The 18,552-nt window shown below is 44.5% G+C and overlaps 1 protein-coding gene across 2 annotated transcripts in view; it reads right to left on the minus strand.

The window, feature by feature from the left end:
• Positions 1 to 273: 273 nt before the first annotated feature.
• Positions 274 to 18,552, minus strand: part of LOC139570233 (vesicle-fusing ATPase) — a 48,091-nt gene continuing 29,812 nt past the window's right edge. For both annotated transcript variants that reach the window (XM_071391937.1, XM_071391938.1), the window contains exons 8-22: positions 18,351 to 18,506; positions 15,226 to 15,425; positions 14,041 to 14,206; positions 9,351 to 9,425; positions 8,869 to 9,056; positions 7,951 to 8,046; positions 7,164 to 7,320; positions 6,117 to 6,250; positions 5,970 to 6,036; positions 5,638 to 5,717; positions 4,499 to 4,633; positions 4,247 to 4,360; positions 1,896 to 1,951; positions 1,718 to 1,792; positions 274 to 1,579 (exon numbers count right to left, since the gene is read on the minus strand). In XM_071391937.1, the coding sequence (XP_071248038.1) occupies positions 1,762 to 1,792; positions 1,896 to 1,951; positions 4,247 to 4,360; positions 4,499 to 4,633; positions 5,638 to 5,717; positions 5,970 to 6,036; positions 6,117 to 6,250; positions 7,164 to 7,320; positions 7,951 to 8,046; positions 8,869 to 9,056; positions 9,351 to 9,425; positions 14,041 to 14,206; positions 15,226 to 15,425; positions 18,351 to 18,506 (1,655 nt within the window). In that variant the 3' untranslated portion in view covers positions 274 to 1,579; positions 1,718 to 1,761. The remainder of the gene's footprint in view (positions 1,580 to 1,717; positions 1,793 to 1,895; positions 1,952 to 4,246; positions 4,361 to 4,498; positions 4,634 to 5,637; positions 5,718 to 5,969; positions 6,037 to 6,116; positions 6,251 to 7,163; positions 7,321 to 7,950; positions 8,047 to 8,868; positions 9,057 to 9,350; positions 9,426 to 14,040; positions 14,207 to 15,225; positions 15,426 to 18,350; positions 18,507 to 18,552) is intronic.

Genomic DNA, 18,552 nt, shown 5'->3' on the forward strand with positions numbered 1-18,552 from the left:
TATATTGAGATTAACATGTTTATCAAAACGTCACACCAGGGTAAGCCTACACAAAACACAGTCCTTATTTTAAGTGTTTCTAAAAATGCAAAGGCATGCCAGAGGCTCTCATAGAGAACAGCAACATGCAGGAAAAAAAACTGTCAACAGTATCATCAGGCGTACGTATATGTGTGTTCGCACATGTGTGTCTGTGTGAGTGGTTGGGGAGAGGTTTCCTTCTAAAATTGGTCTGAGTCTGAAAATGAATCACTTTTTCCAGATACTAGCTAATCAATATTAGTAACATTATTATTTATTCATAACAATTATTCACAAAACAGACTGCTGTGATACTTTGGTCCTATTAGGTGTTGTGTGAGTAGAGTTAAGAGTAAGGCTTGGAACCATCATTTCCTGGAATGCTTATAAAATCTAAGCACATAATATATTAGAGCACACACAATATATGCTGCAATTAATCAGTTTCACCATTATGTTGCGCATATTCAGCATATGATGCATTTATAGAGAAGTTTGACTGGTCAGTTATGCATACAATATGAAAATTGCTTTGTCAAATGCATCATGCCCATTGTTGGAGTTGCATCAAAATCAAATAGGTCATCATATACACTGAGAGTACAAAATATTATAAACACCTGCTCTTTCCATGACAGACTGGCCAGGTGAAAGCTAGGATCCCTCAAAATCAGTGTAGATGAAGGGGAGGCGACAGGTTAAAGAAGGATTTGGGACAGCCTTGAGACAGACATTTGAGACATGGATTGTGTAGGTGTGCCATTCAGAGGGTGAATGGACAAGACAAAATATTTAAGTGCCTTTAGACGGGGTATGGTAGTAGGTGCCAGGCATACTGGTTTGAGTGTGTCAAGAACTGCAACGTTGCTGTTTTTTGTTGTTGTTGCTCAACAGTTTCCCATGTGTATCAAGAATGGTCCTCCACCCAAAGGACAGCCAGCAAACTTGACAACAGTGGGAAGCATTGGAGTCAACATGGGCCAGCATCCCTGTGGAACGGTTTCGACACCATGTTGAGTCCATGCGCCAATGAATTTAGGCTGTTCTGAGGGCAAAAGGGAGTGCAACTCAATATTAAGAAGGTGTTCCTAATGGTTCATACACTCAGTGTACATGGTTTTGCATACACTTTTCTCGTCTCATGTTTAGTTATAAACATACATTTGATTTTTATACATAAAATCCCCTGGAGTGCTAGCAGCACAAATCACAACAATTTGGATGCATCTCAAATGGCACACCGTTCCTTATACAGTGCACTTCTTTTGACCAGGGCCCATAGACATCTGGTCAAAACCTAGTGCACTATATAGGGAATAGAGTGTCATTTGAATCACAACACTTTGCCTTCAGAAATAACAATTACAGACTTAGTTTACACACAGAGAAATAGTGCTGATGAGGAAGGAGGACGATGCTGGTCGATCGAGTTGCCACGGAAACACACGGTACAGCGATTAGGCGGCGAGCGTTTGCGATGGCCAGATTAGGCGGAGATATAAAATCTCTCGCTCACTCCATCTTGCCGGGCCGCATCCGGGCTTCCACTCCTCGCCCACTGAGGGTAAAAGACAGAATAAAAAAAAGTGAGAGGAGTTAGAAGAGCAGGAAGGAAGAGAAAGAGGAAGAATCTGCTCATTTTGTTCCAAAACCTACTCTAACACGCCCCTGCTCTACCCTCTGTTCAAGCACTTACTGTGAGAGGCAGCTACTGCTGGGCAATGCAGCTCCACCATGGGCTTAGATGGCTATGTGCTTGTTAGAACCCAGCCTGTGGGGAGGGAAGGAAATATACATGGATTAAACAGTCAACCAACTACACAAGAATTAGGTGGTGTGAGATTGGGGACAGAACAGAATAGTGCTCTACTTACGCTCCCTGTTCTCTCAGCAGGGTCAAGAACTTGCTAACTCTGTATTCAGGATCCATCTGGAAGACACACACGTTAGCTCTCTGTGCATATGTCCATATACTGGCCTACATTGTTTACATAGCCTCCTTTCCTATAAACGTGTTGAAAAGTACAGGCCCGGGGCCAGCACAGCAAACGTTCACGCAGGGCTGTCTGTAATTGGCTGGGAAGGTGTGAGTGAGCGGCTCACAGAAACAATGTTACGTAACAATGCAGATATGTGGTAGCATTCAACTATGGTCATCTTCTCCATTTATGATGGAGATATAGACTCAGTGGACAGTTTATTAGGTACACCACCCTGTTCACAAACATTTTTCACGTGGCTGTGACTTGCTATATAAAGCAGGCAGACAGGAATCGAGGCATTCAGTTTTGCCCATACAGTTATAAATGGGCAAAACGAGTGACCTAAGCGACTGAGCGTGGTATGTGGTATTATCGTCAGTGCCAGCCACGCCAGATCCAGTATTTCAGAAACGGTCGGCCGCCTGGGCTTTTCACGCACGACAGTGTCTAGGGTTTACCGAGAATGGTGCGACAAACAAAACACATCCAGTCAGCGGCAGTCCTGTGGGTGTGCGTGTGTGTAACCTTTATTAAACTAGGCAAGCCAGTTAAGAACAAATTCTTATTTAAAATGACGGCCTACCACGGCCAAACCCGGACGACGCTGGGCCAATTGTGCGCCGCCCTATGGGACTCCCAATCACGGCCGGATGTGATACAGCATAGATTGTAGTGACGCCTCTTGCACTGAGATGCAGTGCCTTAGACCCCTGCGCCACTCGGGAGGGTGAAAACAGCTCATTGATGAAAGAGGTCGAAGGAGAATGGCAAGAATCGTGCAAGCTAACAGGCGGGCCACAAACAGGCAAATAACGGTGCAGTAGTGGTGTGCAGAACGGCATCTCGGAACTCACAACTCGTCGGTCCTTGTCACGGATGGGCTATTGCAGCAGACGACCACACCGGGTTCCAATCCTGTCAGCTAAAAACAGTGGGTACGCGATCACCAACACTTGACAATTGAAGAGTGGCGAAACATCCCCTGGAATCCCAGTTCCTGCTACGTCATGCTGATGGCAGAGTCATGATTTGGCGTAATCCTGCCTGGTCTCAACGGTACAGGCTGGTGGAAGTGGTGTAATGGTGTGGGGAATGTTTTCCTGGCACACGTTAGGTCCCTTATTACTAACTGAGCAACGTTTCCATACAACAAAGAATTCAGGCTGTTCTGGAAGGGGGTACGACCCGGTACTAGATGGGTGTACCTAATAAACAGGCCACTGAGTGTATATGATTGATTTGGACTGAACACGATTAACTGTGTTACATAAAAGATGTGGAATTTCAGACATGACCACGAGTTCATGCTTTTCTATTGAGGAAGCAGGATTTGAAGATGTGTGTGTATCGTGTGTGTGTTTGTGTCACGTCGGCGGAGCAGGGCGTCTGTGCGCAGCATGTCTCGGCAGACACTCGTTCATACTTCTCCTGGATGGAGGGAGGGAGCTGTGTGTGTGTGTCGGTGTGCCAACTCAACATGGCTGCATTAGTGCATACCACAGCAATTAGGCTACACGGCATTCAGCAGCCACATGGACAAGCGACCAGAGACCATACAACCAAGCACACCACAGCCACATACCGTAAACTACACATACAGTAGTAACACTTGCATTAGATTTTTACATCCTGGTCCTTGGGAACCACATCATGATTCAACCAATTCAACTCATCTTCCAGCCCTTGATTAGTTGAATCGGGTGTGTTAGCGCTGGGCAATAACAAAAACATGCACCCCTCTATGGGGTTGTTTCTGGACGGGGCCTAAGAGAGTAACAACCCTCACAACAGTAGATAAGACGTTTCCAAGGTGCGATGTGGTCTTTATGTGGGGTATCCCTCTACTAGTCAGAGCATGTGAACACATAAGACAGGGAGGTATGCGGAGAATGATCGGGAACTATAGCGATGACATTTTTGGGGCTCACCACAAAAATCACTGTTGAATCCAAACTGGTTTTAATGAAAGGTCGTAATTAACAGCAGGTTGTTTTGACTGAAACCAGATGAGATTCCATCTGTGACTCCATAGACTGTGGTTGTCTTGGCCAGGGTTCTCCAACTCACACTCTGGGAGAGCTAAAGGGTGGGTGTAGGCTTTTGTTCCAGCCCAGCAGTAACACATCTTAACCCGCTAATCGTGGTACAGATTGAAGAAGGCCACGGGTTAGGTGATTATTTGATGGTTAGTGCTGGGTTGGAATAAAAACGTGTCAACTAAACCGGGGCTTTGTCTCTCTCACCTGCACAGCCATCTCAATGACCATCGTCAGCTTCTTGATGCCGATCCACACCGCCTGGCTCTTCACTGCCTTGGCAATGGCTGCCCGCTCCTTCTCCTGGAAACTCCCCAGCATCTACAGCAGACACAGAAGCCGTTTAAAAACTCACGCAACAAATCCATCACTACTTATCACAACTTTAAAACCGGAGAGCGAGGAACATCCATTTCCATGTGTGTGTGTGTGTTAGAGAGAGTGTGTGTGTGTGCCTACCTCCAGGGCTTCAACCAGCTGCTCTCCTCTAGAGATGTTGGGGATGTGGATGGTGGTACTGAAGGCATCCAGCATCTCCATCTCCTGCAGCACGTCCTTCCTGCTGGTGGTGCCAATGATCAGCAGCTTACGGCCCTGTGTGTGGGACACACACACACACACACACACGATGGAGAAGGAAATTAAGCTCAGTGCCAGACAGGGCATCCTGTACCATATCATGTACAGAAGTGTATCAAACACATTTCAAAACGGCGTGCTTCACATCATCAACATCAATGGGTATAGGGACATTTGTCTGGAATGGTGGGGTCCCTACTGCCTAATATGAGCCTTGTGGATTTTTAATCAACCTTTTGCATTTTTATCAAGCTTGATTCTGGTCAGTCTGTCAGTCTCTCCACGGTCAACCACCTCTACATAGCTGCTTAAGTCTAGGTGACTCTGAATCAGGAAAGATGCTTGTTTCTTTCCCCAGAGGCCCTAGTCTCTCGTTCGGGGCCAGAGGAGTGGAGGATTATGGGCTGGCCCCCCCCATTGTGCGGAGGGGGTGTGCCCATGCATGCAGATGAGGTACCACACAGGCGGCAGTGCTGCCAGGTCGTCCCCCCACCCCCCCGGCTCTCTCACAGAGCCCATTCTCTTCTGTTGTCGTCCCCCCCCCCCCCCTCGAGGCAGGCCTCCCCTGGCCTCACCCGGGCCGGGCACCCCGCTGGGCCTGGAGCTTCACAAGCCTGGAGAAGCAGCCCCGGTTCCCATTCATACCCAGCACAACAGCCTGCCTGGACCAATACATTATCATACTCATTGACAAACGTTCACAGCTGAACGTAGCCTAGGCCTACAGCCTTAAATGTGGTAGTGGCTTACATTCAGGAGATATAGCTCATGCGCACAGAAACACAGGGGTAAAGATGTATACTGTCCCACACTAGGATATACTTTGATTCACTCTGCATGGAAATGACTTGCATTACTGGGGGCATCAGTACGATCTGCTGACATCTGTCTGCCACTGGCAAAATAACCACTAGAGCATACACAGAAACATTTAAATGCTATGACTAAACACACACACACACACACACACACACACAAACACATATTCAAGTAAGTGCCAAAGTTCACAGAATACTGACTTTGGGGGGGGGTTTCTTGAGGAGAACCAGCAGAGCTTGAAGGACCAGGTTTGAGAAACGAGGGCCAATCGGGACATAGTCTGAGAACAAGGACACCAAAGCACAAAGAGAAAACGAGAATTTCTAATAAATATTCCGACCTCATGATTCAATGATCTGTGGACCTTTACCATCAAAGTGATGCTTGAGTGGAAAATATAAGAGCATGGTTTTCCAACACATGGTTCTTTAAGAAGGTCTGTATCTTAAGCACACTTCCCAGTGTTTACTGTATGTTACAACCCTGAACTTAAAAGGATACTTAAAAAACCACAACGCAAGCAGGCCCTTACCCAGCAAGCGTTCAATGTCGTCCACCACTACACAGCTCAGCTGGGACTTGTAGGCATCTTCAAATACCTGGAACAAAGAGGGTTAAGAGTGGTCAAGACACAGGTACTGACACAGGTGTGTATGTGTGTGTGTAACCCTTTCCTCACCTTCTTGATGGCCTGGCACTTAGCGATTTCGGAGTGACCGATCATCTTGTCAGGAGAACAGATCTTTATAAAGGGAAACTGGGATTCCTCTGCGATCTTAGCAGCTAGGGCCGTCTTTCCACTGTTGGGGGGACCTAGGAGAGAGAGAGCATAGCATACTATATTTACACCGCAATCCTGTATATTGAACCAAAGGACATCTTAATGATAATATGATTATTTGAATAAATATTTGCATTTATCAGTATGCTTAAATATATCTTTCAGCTCTTATAATGCCAAACGCTGGAAAATGTCTTTCTTTTACCATCTTCATGCTGGTGTCCCTTTTAGCAGTAAAGGGGTAAAAAAAATACTATAGATACTATACTATAGATATGTTACAATGTTCTATAGTATATTCTATAGATATGTTACAATGTTCTATAGTATATTCTATAGATATACTATAGATGTGTTACAATGTTCTATAGTATATTCTATAGATGTGTTACAATGTTCTATAGTATATTCTATAGATGTGTTACAATGTTCTATAGTATATTCTATAGATCTGTTACAATGTTCTATAGTATATTCTATAGATCTGTTACAATGTTCTATAGTATATTCTATAGATATACTATAGAACATTGTTACAGTTGGTGTCATTGCTTTTCTTACTAGCACTGACTTTGCTCAGAGCTGCTTTGCTGAGGGAAATTTGACATACTATGACTGTGAGATGCTCCCGAGTGGCGCCGTGGTCTAAGGTGTCACTACAGACCCTGGTTCGATCTCGGGCTGCATCACAACCGGACGCGATCGGGAGTCCCATAGGGCGGTGCACAATTGGCTACGCGTCATCCGGGTTAGGGGAGGGTTTTCCCGGGGTAGGCCGTCTTTGTAAATAAGAATTTGCTCTTAACTGAATTGCTAACTAAAATGTGCTTGTCGTACCTAGCTACCTTAAGATAAATGCACCAACTGTAAGTCGATCTGGATAAAATTGTCTGCTAACTGATTCAAATGTAAAAGTGTGTGTGTGTGTGTGTGTGTGTGTGTTACCTTCCAGGAGCACAGACACCAGCGGTGTGCGGTCGCTGTTCTTAGTCTGCTGCACCAGCAGCTCCCCATCATCCAGCACAGCAGTCACCGGGTCACCCCACTTTATGATGCCATTCATGATGTAGCTGGCATAGTCCTCCGAGTTGGTACCAAAAGCCTGGCCATTGGAGAGACAGAGAGAGAGAGAGTCAGATCCACTAAACCAGGGTTCCCAAATAGGCAGCCCCGGTTGGCCAACTTCAGCCAGCGGGTGATTTTATTTGGCCCCCCAAGTTTTTTTGCAAAAATATTCGTTCTTGAATATAAAGACTGTATAATTACCAGGAAATGAGCTCAAAGTGATTTTAATGAAGGAAATCTGTTCCCAAGTATTCCCACGCATAAATAGAGAGGCATATGTGATCGTTTCCAAATGTAATCAAGGTTTGAAAAGATTCTGTTTTTGTCAAATACTATATCTGTTTGGGGTTACTGCGGTCAATTTGCAGTGTACAAATTATTTATAACTATGTTCCGGCCAACCGACCATGCGCTCAAAGAAAAATTGTAATTGGGGACCATTGCACTTAACCATCCATAGCCTGAAAGGGTCCCTTATTAAAATCACTTCTGAAAAATATCTCAAAATTATAAAAAAAAAAAAAATCTAATTCCCTGCGCAACTACAAGTGGATGATGACATTTTTGTAAGTCCAACTGTTGGAGGAGGACTTTTGGATGTAGGCAATGGTAAAGAGAGAGGGCTGGAGAAAGGTAAAGTGATGGAGGACGGAAGGGGTCTACTCACAGGTTTGATGTCGTTGTCCAGCGAGCCCAGGAAGTCGTCTCTGTGGACCTGCAGATTCACTGCCTTCTCCAGGTCCACCTCCACGGTGGCACTGGCCTGCAGGGGGACAGAGGGACATGTTCTTAGAATGGTCCAATACAGACGGTTAATAGATGTTCAACTAACTATCAACAAACTGTTCGACTAACTTTAACGCTAAACCCTGACACTAGATGTATTAAATGGCACTGTGATATCGAGTGTAGACAAAATGTTCAAGCTACTCATTGATAGTATCTACCTTTATTTAGTCCTGTAATGATGACAAGGTAATAGTGACTTTTAGGTCTTACTGATTTAACACACACACACGGCCAGATTAAGCGAGGTGCTAGTCTGTTAAGTGGTCTGCCCCCCCACCACACTCCTGGACCATATTAGAGGGTGATGACATGGACAGACAAGGGCTTACACAGGTGGAATGGCTGGAGTGCTCCCTCCCCTCTGTCCCTCTCTCTGTCCTTATCACTCGTTTTCTCCCTCCCTCCCTCCCCCTCCCAGACGAAAGTTGTCTGACCTTTCCGCTCTGAGGGAGCACTTTGTCTCATGACTGATTGTGAAATACCTACGAGACCTACAGCCCATTAACGCATAAAGATTGTCAGTTGTAGAGTTAATGTTAAGGAGAAGAGAAAAACGCCCTCCATCTTGGCCAGGGCTGCCCAACCCTCTTTCTGGAGATCTAACGTCCTGTAGGTTTTCATTCTAACCCTAACTTAACATACCTGAAATGGCTACTTAAGGTCTTGTCGAGCAGCTAATAACTAGAACCAGGTGTGCCAAATCAGGGTTGGACTGAAAAACCTTCAGGATGTTAGCTCTCCAACCAAGAGGGTTGATCTAGGCTAATGAAAATGGCCGCCTGTGTGTGATAGTGACCTTGATGTGTCGGTTCATGGCAGTGGACTGGGCAGCTCTGACCAGCCCCTCCAGCTCGGCTCCGCTATAGTTCTTTGTCTCGGCGGCCAGCTCGCTGACGTCCACGTCGCTGCCCAGCAGGTTGAACTGACGCATTTTAGCCGTGTGGATGTTGAGGATCTGGACACGCCCCTTCTCATCAGGCAAACCTGGGGGAGGAAGCGTGAAGGGAAACGTCTCGTATATATCTGTGTGTTTTTTTTACCGTGTAACTGCATACTGTACAAGAGATGGAAATGGAACAGTAGAAATGTCTGGGTGTTGGTTTGTTGGTTGGTTGTCGGGTAAAAAGGTACAACATCTACGAATAACAATGTCTTTCTCAGAAGAAAAAAAACTACCTGATAACAAACTAAAACCGGAATACAGTAAACTAACAAAAATTAAGCAAGGTCTTTGGTTAAGTTGGATGCTTTGTGGTGTACTACGTTGTGCTTTCTTACCGATCTCCATTTTGACTTCCAACCTGCCTGGTCTCAACAAGGCCTCATCTATCAGGTCCGGCCTGTTGGTCATTCCTTAGAGGCACAGATGGAGAGATAGAGGGAGAGATAGAGGGAGAGATAGAGGGAGGGAGGGATAGAGGGAGGGAGAGATAGAGGAAGGGAGAGATAGAGGGAGAGATAGATAGAGGGAGAGATAGAGGGAGAAGGAGGATGAGATAGAAGAAGAGGGAGGGCAAGAAAGGCATAGCTCAGATAATCCCGCTCATCTTCTCAGACCACAACTCAACCGGTCAGTCAAGCAGACTGTGACCCTACTACATACTATTTTAGAAAGTACTGTTTAGTAAAAACGTATGCAGTAAGCAACAAATATCAACATACTACTCAACCATACTGAAAAGGCGTCATCTAATGCGCAATCGTGCTTCTTGCGCACCATTCATTCATTTTTGCAGTGTCCCTTATTCTGTCCCCTATTGATTAATTGATCTGATACTGGTTGGTTCGAGTCCAGAATGCTTATTGGTTGACAGCCGTGGTACAGTATATCAGACCATATACCACAGGTATGACAAAACATTTAGTTTTATAGCTCTAATTACGTTGGTAACCAGTTTAAAATCGCAATAAGGCACCTCGGGGGTGTGTGGTATACGGCCAACATACCACAGCTATGGGATGTATCCAGGCACTCTGCGTTGCGTTGTGCGTAAGAACAGCCCTTAGCCATGGTATTTTGACCATATACCGCACCCCCTTAGGCCTTATTGCTTAATTATACTAAACAAAAGATAAATAACGAATCCAATCTGTAAGTGGTTGGACTTATTGCAACTGTTACAGAGATGGTTGTTCCAGTTTAGATGGTTTAGGTAGTCCTGTTCGACAAGCTCTTCACCATAGCAGTCGTTCTGAATGCAAGTTGTCGATGATAAAAAGTTAAAATTGTTGAATATCCTTCCTCTGGCTGGATTCCAATAGGAATTACAAATCACTTCACTAGCCAGCATATTGTGACTTGCAGATCTGATATGGACCATGAGCCAGGATCATCAGATCACAATTGAAGTCTAACAAAACACTGAAGTCTTACGTGCGGCTTTTGGCTTTATCGATCATAGTAGCTGCTGGAAAAACGTGTGTTATGGCTTTACACCCCCTGCTATATTGTGGATAAACAGTTACCCATCTAACAGAACACAGAGGTTGTTCTTTAATGGAAGCATCTCCAACATAATCCAGGTAGAATCAGGAATTCCCCAGGGCAGCTGTCTAGGCCCCTTATTTTTTCAATCTTTACTAACGAGTAAAGCCAGTGTGTCTATGTATGCGGATGACTCAACACTATACATGTCAGCTACTACAGCGATTGAAATGACTGCAACACTTAAAGAGATGCAGTTAGTTTCAGAGTGGGTGGCAAAGAATAAGTTAGTCCTAAATATTTCTAAAACTAAAATAATTGTATTTGGGACAAATCATTCACTAAACCCTAAACCTCAACTAAATATTGTAATAAATCATGTGGAAATTGAGCAAGTTGAGGTGACTAAACTGCTTGGAGTAACCCTGGATTGTAAACGGTCATAGTCAAAACATATTGATACAACAGTCACTAAGATGGGGAGAAGTCTGTCCATAACAAAGCGCTGCTCTACCTTCTTATCAGCACTATCAACAAGACAGGTCCTACAGTCCCTAGTTTTATCACACCTGGACTACTGTTCAGTTGTGTGGTCAGGTGCCACAAAAAGGGACTTAGGAAAATTGCAATTGGCTGAGAACAGGGCAGCACGGCTGGCCCTTGGATTTACACAGACAGCTAACATGAATAATATGAATGTCAATCTCTCCTGGCTCAAAGTGGAGGAGAGATTGACTTCATCACTACTTGTATTTATGAGAGGTATTGACATGTTGAATGTCACCAATGCATACCCTACAAGACATGCCACAAGAGGTCTCTTTACAGTCCCTATGTCCAGAACAGACTATGGGAGGCGCACAGTAGTACATAGATCCATGACTACATGGAACTCCACATCAAGTAACTGATGAAAGCAGTAAAATTGTATAAAAAAACAGATAAAAATACACCTTATGGAACAGCGGGGACTGTGAAGCAACACAAACATAGGCAGACACATGCGTCCACACACACACAATAACATATGCACTATACACACACATACACATGGATTTTGTATTGTAGATATGTGGTAGTGGTGGAGTAGGGGCCTAGGGCACACAGTGTGTTGTGAAATCTGAGAACGTATTGTAATTAAAATTGTATAACTGCCGTAAATTTGCTAGACCACAGAGAGTGGTCTAGCTGCTGCCTTGACAATGGGGATCCATAAAAATACAAATACAAATGTTGGGGAAAAACTAGGCCACAACTAAAGGCCTTATGAAACGTCTAATATATGGTCATAAATGTTTTACTTTTAATTCAAACACATTCACTTGAAGGTTTCAGGACTATAAGTATTTGACTGCAAAAACCATGCCTCTGTCACTAACACACACATTCATGGGTCGGTATCTCTAAGATTCACTTGAAAGGCATGCTGGGAAATATGTAAATGAGGCTATACACCCTACAATGTCAAAACACCCCAAAATATTACTTTAACACAACTAAGTGTTCTTTTAAAGCTGCATTATGTAACTTTTTGGGCGACCTGACAAAATTCACATTGAAATGTGTATTATAGCTTTGTCATTCTCATTGAAAGCAAGTCTAATAAGTGGTTGATCTGTTCTGTGCGCTATTTCTATGTTTACCATTTTAAAGTTTCGTTTTTGGGTCTTTTACTTTCAGGTTTGTACACCAGTTTCAAACAGCTGAAAATACAATATTTCTGGTTATGGATAATATATAGCGGTTAAGATGGTACAATGATTCTCTACACTATTGCTTGTTTTGGTACATAAACTGAAATTAGGCGAACTATTAGAATTTTTGCAACAAGGAAATGGCGAAGAAATTTCTGCATAGTGCATCTTTAAGTCGGAATTTGCAACACCCACAGTGTTAGTGATCCAACACTCTTAGGGTGTTAGTTTGTCAACACTTTGAAAAGTGCTGGTTTAACACTATTTCAGTGGGTCACATACACACACTAAGAAAGTGTTAAATTTAACACTGCACTGCGTGCGTGCGTACGTGCGTGCGTGTACATTTGCGTACACTACCAGTCAAAAGTTTTAGAACATATGGAATCATGTAGTAAGCCAAAAAAGTGTTAAAAAAATCCAAATTTATTTTATATTTGAGATTCTTCAAATAGCCACCCTTTGCCTTGATGACAGCTTTGCACAATCTTGCATTCTCTCAACCAGCATCACCTGGAATGCTTTTCCAACAGTCTTGAAGGAGTTCCCACATGCTGAGCACTTGTTGGCTCAATTTCAATTTGGTTGAGGTCAGGGGATTGTGAAGGCCAGGTCTTCTGATGCAGCACTCCATCACTCTCCTTCTTGGTCAAATAGCCCTTACACAGCCTGGAGGTGTGTTGGGTCATTGTCCTGTTGAAAAACAAATGATAGTCCCACTAAGCCCAAACCAGATGGGATGGTGTATCACTGCAGAATGCTGTGGTAGCCATGCTGGTTCTAAATAAATTACAAAAAAGCACCCCCACATCATAACACCTCCTCCTCCATGCTTTACGGTGGGAAATACACATGCGTTCACCCACACCGCGTCTCACAAAGACACAGCAGTTGAAACCAAAAATCTCCAATTTGGACTCCAGACCAAAGGACAGATTTCCACCAGTCTAAAGTCCATTGCTCCTGTTTCTTGGCCCAAGCAAGTCTCTTCTTCTTATTGGTGTCCATTAGTAGTGGTTTCTTTGCAGCAATTCGACTATGAAGGCCTGATTCAAACAGTTGATGTTGAGATGTGTCTTTACTTGAACTCTGTGAAGCATTTATTTGGGCTGCAATTTCTGAGGCTGGTAACTCTAATGAACTTATCCACTGCAGCAGAGGTAACTGGGTCTTCCATTCCTGTGACGGTCCTCATGAGAGCCAGTTTCATCATAGCGCTTGATTGTTTTTGCAACTGCACTTGAAGAAATGTTCAAAGTTCTTGTAATGTTCTGTATTGACTGACCTTCATGTCTTAAAGTAATGATGGACTGTCGTTTCTCTTTGCCTATTTGAGCTGTTCTTGCCCTAATATGGACTTGGTATTTTACCAAATAGGCCTAATATGGACTTGGTATTTTACCAAATAGGGCTACCTTCTGTATACCACCCCTACCTTGCCACAACACAACTGACTGGCTCAAACGCATTAAGAAGGAAATAAATTCCATAAATTAACTTTAAACAAGTCACACCTGTTAATTGAAATGCATTCCAGGTGACTACCTCATGATTCTGGTTGAGAGAATGGCAAGAGTGTGCAAAGCTGTCATCAAGGCAAAGGGTAGCTATTTGAAGAATCTCAAATAAAATATATTTTGATTTGTTTAACACTTTTTGGTTACTACATGATTCCATATATGTTATTTCATAGTTTTGCTGTCTTCACTATTATTCTACAATGTAGAAAATATTAAAAATAAAGAAAATCCCTGGAATGAGTAGGTGTGTCCCAACTTTTGACTGATACTGTATGTGTGTATGTGTTTCTGTGCGTACGTATGAAAATGCGCATGTATGTGTGGTTTACCTATAACCAGGATGTTGTTGAGCTGCTCTACTCCATCTATCTTGGAGAGCAGCTGGTTGACCACCGTGTCGTGGACACCTGTGCTGCCCGCCATGCTGCCACGTTGCTTACAGATGGCGTCGATCTCATCAAAGATGATGATGTGCAGCCCACTGTTGGCGCCCAGCTGTGGAAGGAGAGAGATAGGAGTGAATGAAGCAGGAGGAAGGATGCTGTGGTCACACAGTCAATGCAGTGCTAACTTAGGAGAGTATGTAGAATGTCTACCACTGGCAGCCATGACTGTTCTGGGCTAAATTCTCCTTGGTGTGACAAGAGTGAAATCTAAAACCTTTCAAAGCCTCCTCATCCTCCCTCTGCTCTGCCATGGAGGGACAGAGTCTGCACAAACAGAGAAAGATAAAGAGAGAAAGAGAGAGTTTGTGTGAGGGAGAGACCGAGAGAGACCGAGAGAATGCGTGAGAGAGAAAAAGAGAGAGCGAGGTGAGAGAGACTGAAAGCAAGAGATAGAGAGAGCGGGGTAGGGGGTTATCGGTCCATCTCTGGCCCTGTCAGTCTCCAGACGTAGCATTTAAAGCAGGTGTGGAGCTGGGCTTATTGTGGGCTAGGTGAGAGAGGGGGACAGAGAGGGGGGCAGAGATAACCCGGCAACTCATTAGGTGGTGAGGAGTGAGGCCGTCACTGTCACACCGGCGTCACCATGGGGGCTCAATACACAACTGTCCCCCAGTATGGAGAAACCCACTGACTTTTCCACCGTTATTATTACTAATATGCCTCCTTAAAGGGCAAATCAATCTTCTGCAGGAGAAATTAGCTTCTCTGTGAGGATTTGTGTGATGCTTATCTGTGTTTCGTGGAGTAGGCTGCATATTGGCCTCAGGATAAGGAATCCATTTAGTATAACATCTATTTGATTGACTTGTTATCAGGTATGCTGTGCTTGATAACCACATGAGTAATTGCATTGAAGGTACTGGGTGTATTTAATAACATACACAATTGATTTACTGGTGTGTGTGTGTGTGTGTGTGTGTGTGTGTGTGTGTGTGTGTGTGTGTGTGTGTGTGTGTGTGTGTGTGTGTGTGTGTGTGTGTGTGTGTGTGTGTGTGTGTGTGTGTGTGTACGCATCTTACTGAGTTTTTATCTATGTCACATAGTGTTTATGATTTTTTTCCCGCCCACCCTCTTCTGCTCGTCCTCTGCGTCGGCGAACAGCTTCCTGATGTTTGCCTCGGACTCTCCCACGTACTTATTGAGGATCTCAGGGCCGTTGACCACCTTGGGCTCGCGGGCGTTCAGCATCTTCCCAATCTGCCTGGCCATCAGAGTCTTACCACAGCCAGGAGGCCCGAACAACAGGATGCCCTTCACGTGCTTACAGCCTGCCAGGGAGGGACACCGACAAAAAGTTAATAGAAACACATCAGACTTGGTGTGAATGGTTTGTGTGCGTCACAATAGTATTAGACTTGGTGTGAATGGTTTGTGTGCGTCACAATAGTATTAGACTTGGTGTGAATGGTTTGTGTGCGTCACAATAGTATTAGACTTGGTGTGAATGGTTTGTGTGCGTCACAATCGTATTAGACTTGGTGTGAATGGTTTGTGTGCGTCACAATAGTATTAGACTTGGTGTGAATGGTTTGTGTGTGTCACAATCGTATCAGACTTGGTGTGAATGGTTTGTGTGCGTCACAATAGTATTAGACTTGGTGTGAATGGTTTGTGTGCGTCACAATCGTATCAGACTTGGTGTGAATGGTTTGTGTGCGTCACAATCGTATTAGACTTGGTGTGAATGGTTTGTGTGGGTCACAATCGTATTAGACTTGGTGTGAATGGTTTGTGTGCGTCACAATCGTATTAGACTTGGTGTGAATGGTTTGTGTGCGTAACAATCGTATTAGACTTGGTGTGAATGGTTTCTGTGCGTCACAATCGTATTAGACTTGGTGTGAATGGTTTGTGTGCGTCACAATCGTATCAGACTTGGTGTGAATGGTTTGTGTGCGTCACAATCGTATCAGAGTCGGTATGAATGGTTTGTGTGCGTCACAATAGTATCAGAGTCGGTGTGAATGGTTTGTGTGCGTCACAATCGTATCAGACTCGGTGTGAATGGTTTGTGTGCGTCACAATAGTATTAGACTTGGTGTGAATGGTTTGTGTGCGTCACAATCGTATCAGAGTCGGTGTGAATGGTTTGTGTGCGTCACAATCGTATCAGACTTGGTGTGAATGGTTTGTGTGCGTCACAATAGTATCAGAGTCGGTGTGAATGGTTTGTGTGCGTCACAATCGTATTAGACTTGGTGTGAATGTTTGTGTGCGTCACAATCGTATCAGACTTGGTGTGAATGGTTTGTGTGTGTCACAATCGTATCAGACTTGGTTTGTGTGCGTCACAATCGTATCAGACTTGGTGTGAATGGTTTGTGTGCGTCACAATCGTATCAGACTTGGTGTGAATGGTTTGTGTGCGTCACAATCGTATCAGACTTGGTGTGAATGGTTTGTGTGCGTCACAATCGTATCAGACTTGGTGTGAATGGTTTGTGTGCGTCACAATCGTATCAGACTTGGTGTGAATGGTTTGTGTGCGTCACAATCGTATCAGAGTCGGTGGGAAAAGTCCTTAGGCCTCTTTAGCACTCTATGCTTCCATTGGCTGTTTCTCCAATGCACTGTGTTTGAGGTGACTTTTGCCTTAAAGTCATTGTCCGATCTCATCCCTGATTCATATGTCACATCCAGATATGAAACATTCCCAAGGTATTTAAAGTTCACAAGTTCAATTTGTGAGAATGAGCAGGAAAAAACAGATGAATCGGCTAGATTTACTGTATTTAATGCTTGATTCATCACTACAAGTTGACTCTGTGGTGTGTTTCTTATAAAGATCAAGTCTTGTGATTAGACCAAACCAATTTGGAGCAGTTTTGGGTCTAGACTGAAACCCAGACTGCATTGGTCCTAGTAGCTTTTTGCACCTGTTTAGTGACATTTGCTCCCGACTCATCGAGGGGCCAGAGATAAACATCGCCCCTGTCATTTATACGTGCTGAAGGGGAGACAGACAGGGGTAGTGAGGAGGGGCTCCAGGTAAAGCATTATAGTGTGTGTGTGTGTGTTCCATTGCTTTCTTCCTGACTTTTGCGGGAGTGTGAGGAGACATGGAGAGAGTGAGAGCCCCCCCCACACACACACACACACACACACACACACACACACACACACACACACACACACACACACACCTCCCCCCTATGATCATCTCTCTCAGCACCTGCGCTCCCCGACACTCCCCAATTACACCCTCACCTTTAGACTCTCCTCTATCAGGGCTCGCCATCTCATTAGACCAGCCAGCTGGCCACAGCCAGGGGCCAACTCCTGCACCCCATAGCACCCAGCCGCCCTGCTTAAGGTCATCTCTCGCACTCACACTGGACGCCACGAGGCTAGGACTGGGGCTCTCTCTCTCTCTGTGTGTGTTTGTGTGTGTGTGTGTGGATGACGCAGAAGAGCACCTGACTTGCTTTCACTATGAACCATCCTTTAGTGATGGGAATCAGCATCGTAATCTGAGACATGTCAAACAACTATTTACCAGTGCATGCAAGGATTATTCCGTGGGGGATGGATGCCTGCGTCATAACTGACGGACGACTGACGAATGAGAGCAGCATCTCGAGAGGACACTACATTGTCTGTCCAATGATGGAAGCCCCCTTGGGCCTAACCGAGTGAGTGAGACAATTCATTTTTCAAATAACTAGTTTACCGGTAGTCTAGTGTTCAGTAGTGTTGTCAAACAAAGAGAAAAGTCTGAAACTACATTGTCAGTCCAATAATAGTATCCCCATTCGGTCCATTTGTTTGAGACTTTGTCACAATGTGCAGTAGTATTGGTCTGAAAACCAATGCCATCAGAACACAGAGAGTCTTATTCATATCATGGTGTTTCATCCAGAGACCGATTGTGTGATTTGGTTTGGCAGGCTGTCCTGCCTCCCCCCCTCCCCTCACAGTGGCAAATGGTTCAGTCTGTCTAACGTTAGGCTGGAACACAGGCTCACTGGGACCTTGAAAAGTGGTTAGCGGGGGGATGTGGTGAGAGAAAAATACACAGAGAGCTATAAAAAGTACAAGTAAGAGAGCGAGAAACTGAGTGTGCAAGAGAACAGGCATGTGTGGAAATAGGACTGAATACAATGGATTGAGTGAAAATCAAGAAAGAGAAACTGCTGTTGAGAAAGAAAGATCTGGAGGACGAGAAAGACCAACAGAGACAGAGAGGAGCTCACCCATCTGCTCCACGATGTCTGGAGGGAAGACTCGAGAGGCGAAGGCCCTACGGAAGATGTCAGAGAACTCCTTGTCCAGGCCACCGATGCCCATGCGTTCAAAGTTCCAGTCTGGGTTGATGATGGACTGACGAGACTCTCTGGTCTTCGCTTTCCCTTGATTTTCAGAAAGGCAAATACACAACAAAGGTTAAATACTTTG

The sequence above is a fragment of the Salvelinus alpinus genome, chromosome 3 (assembly GCF_045679555.1).
Source record: "Salvelinus alpinus chromosome 3, SLU_Salpinus.1, whole genome shotgun sequence".
Taxonomy (NCBI): Eukaryota; Metazoa; Chordata; class Actinopteri; order Salmoniformes; family Salmonidae; genus Salvelinus; species Salvelinus alpinus.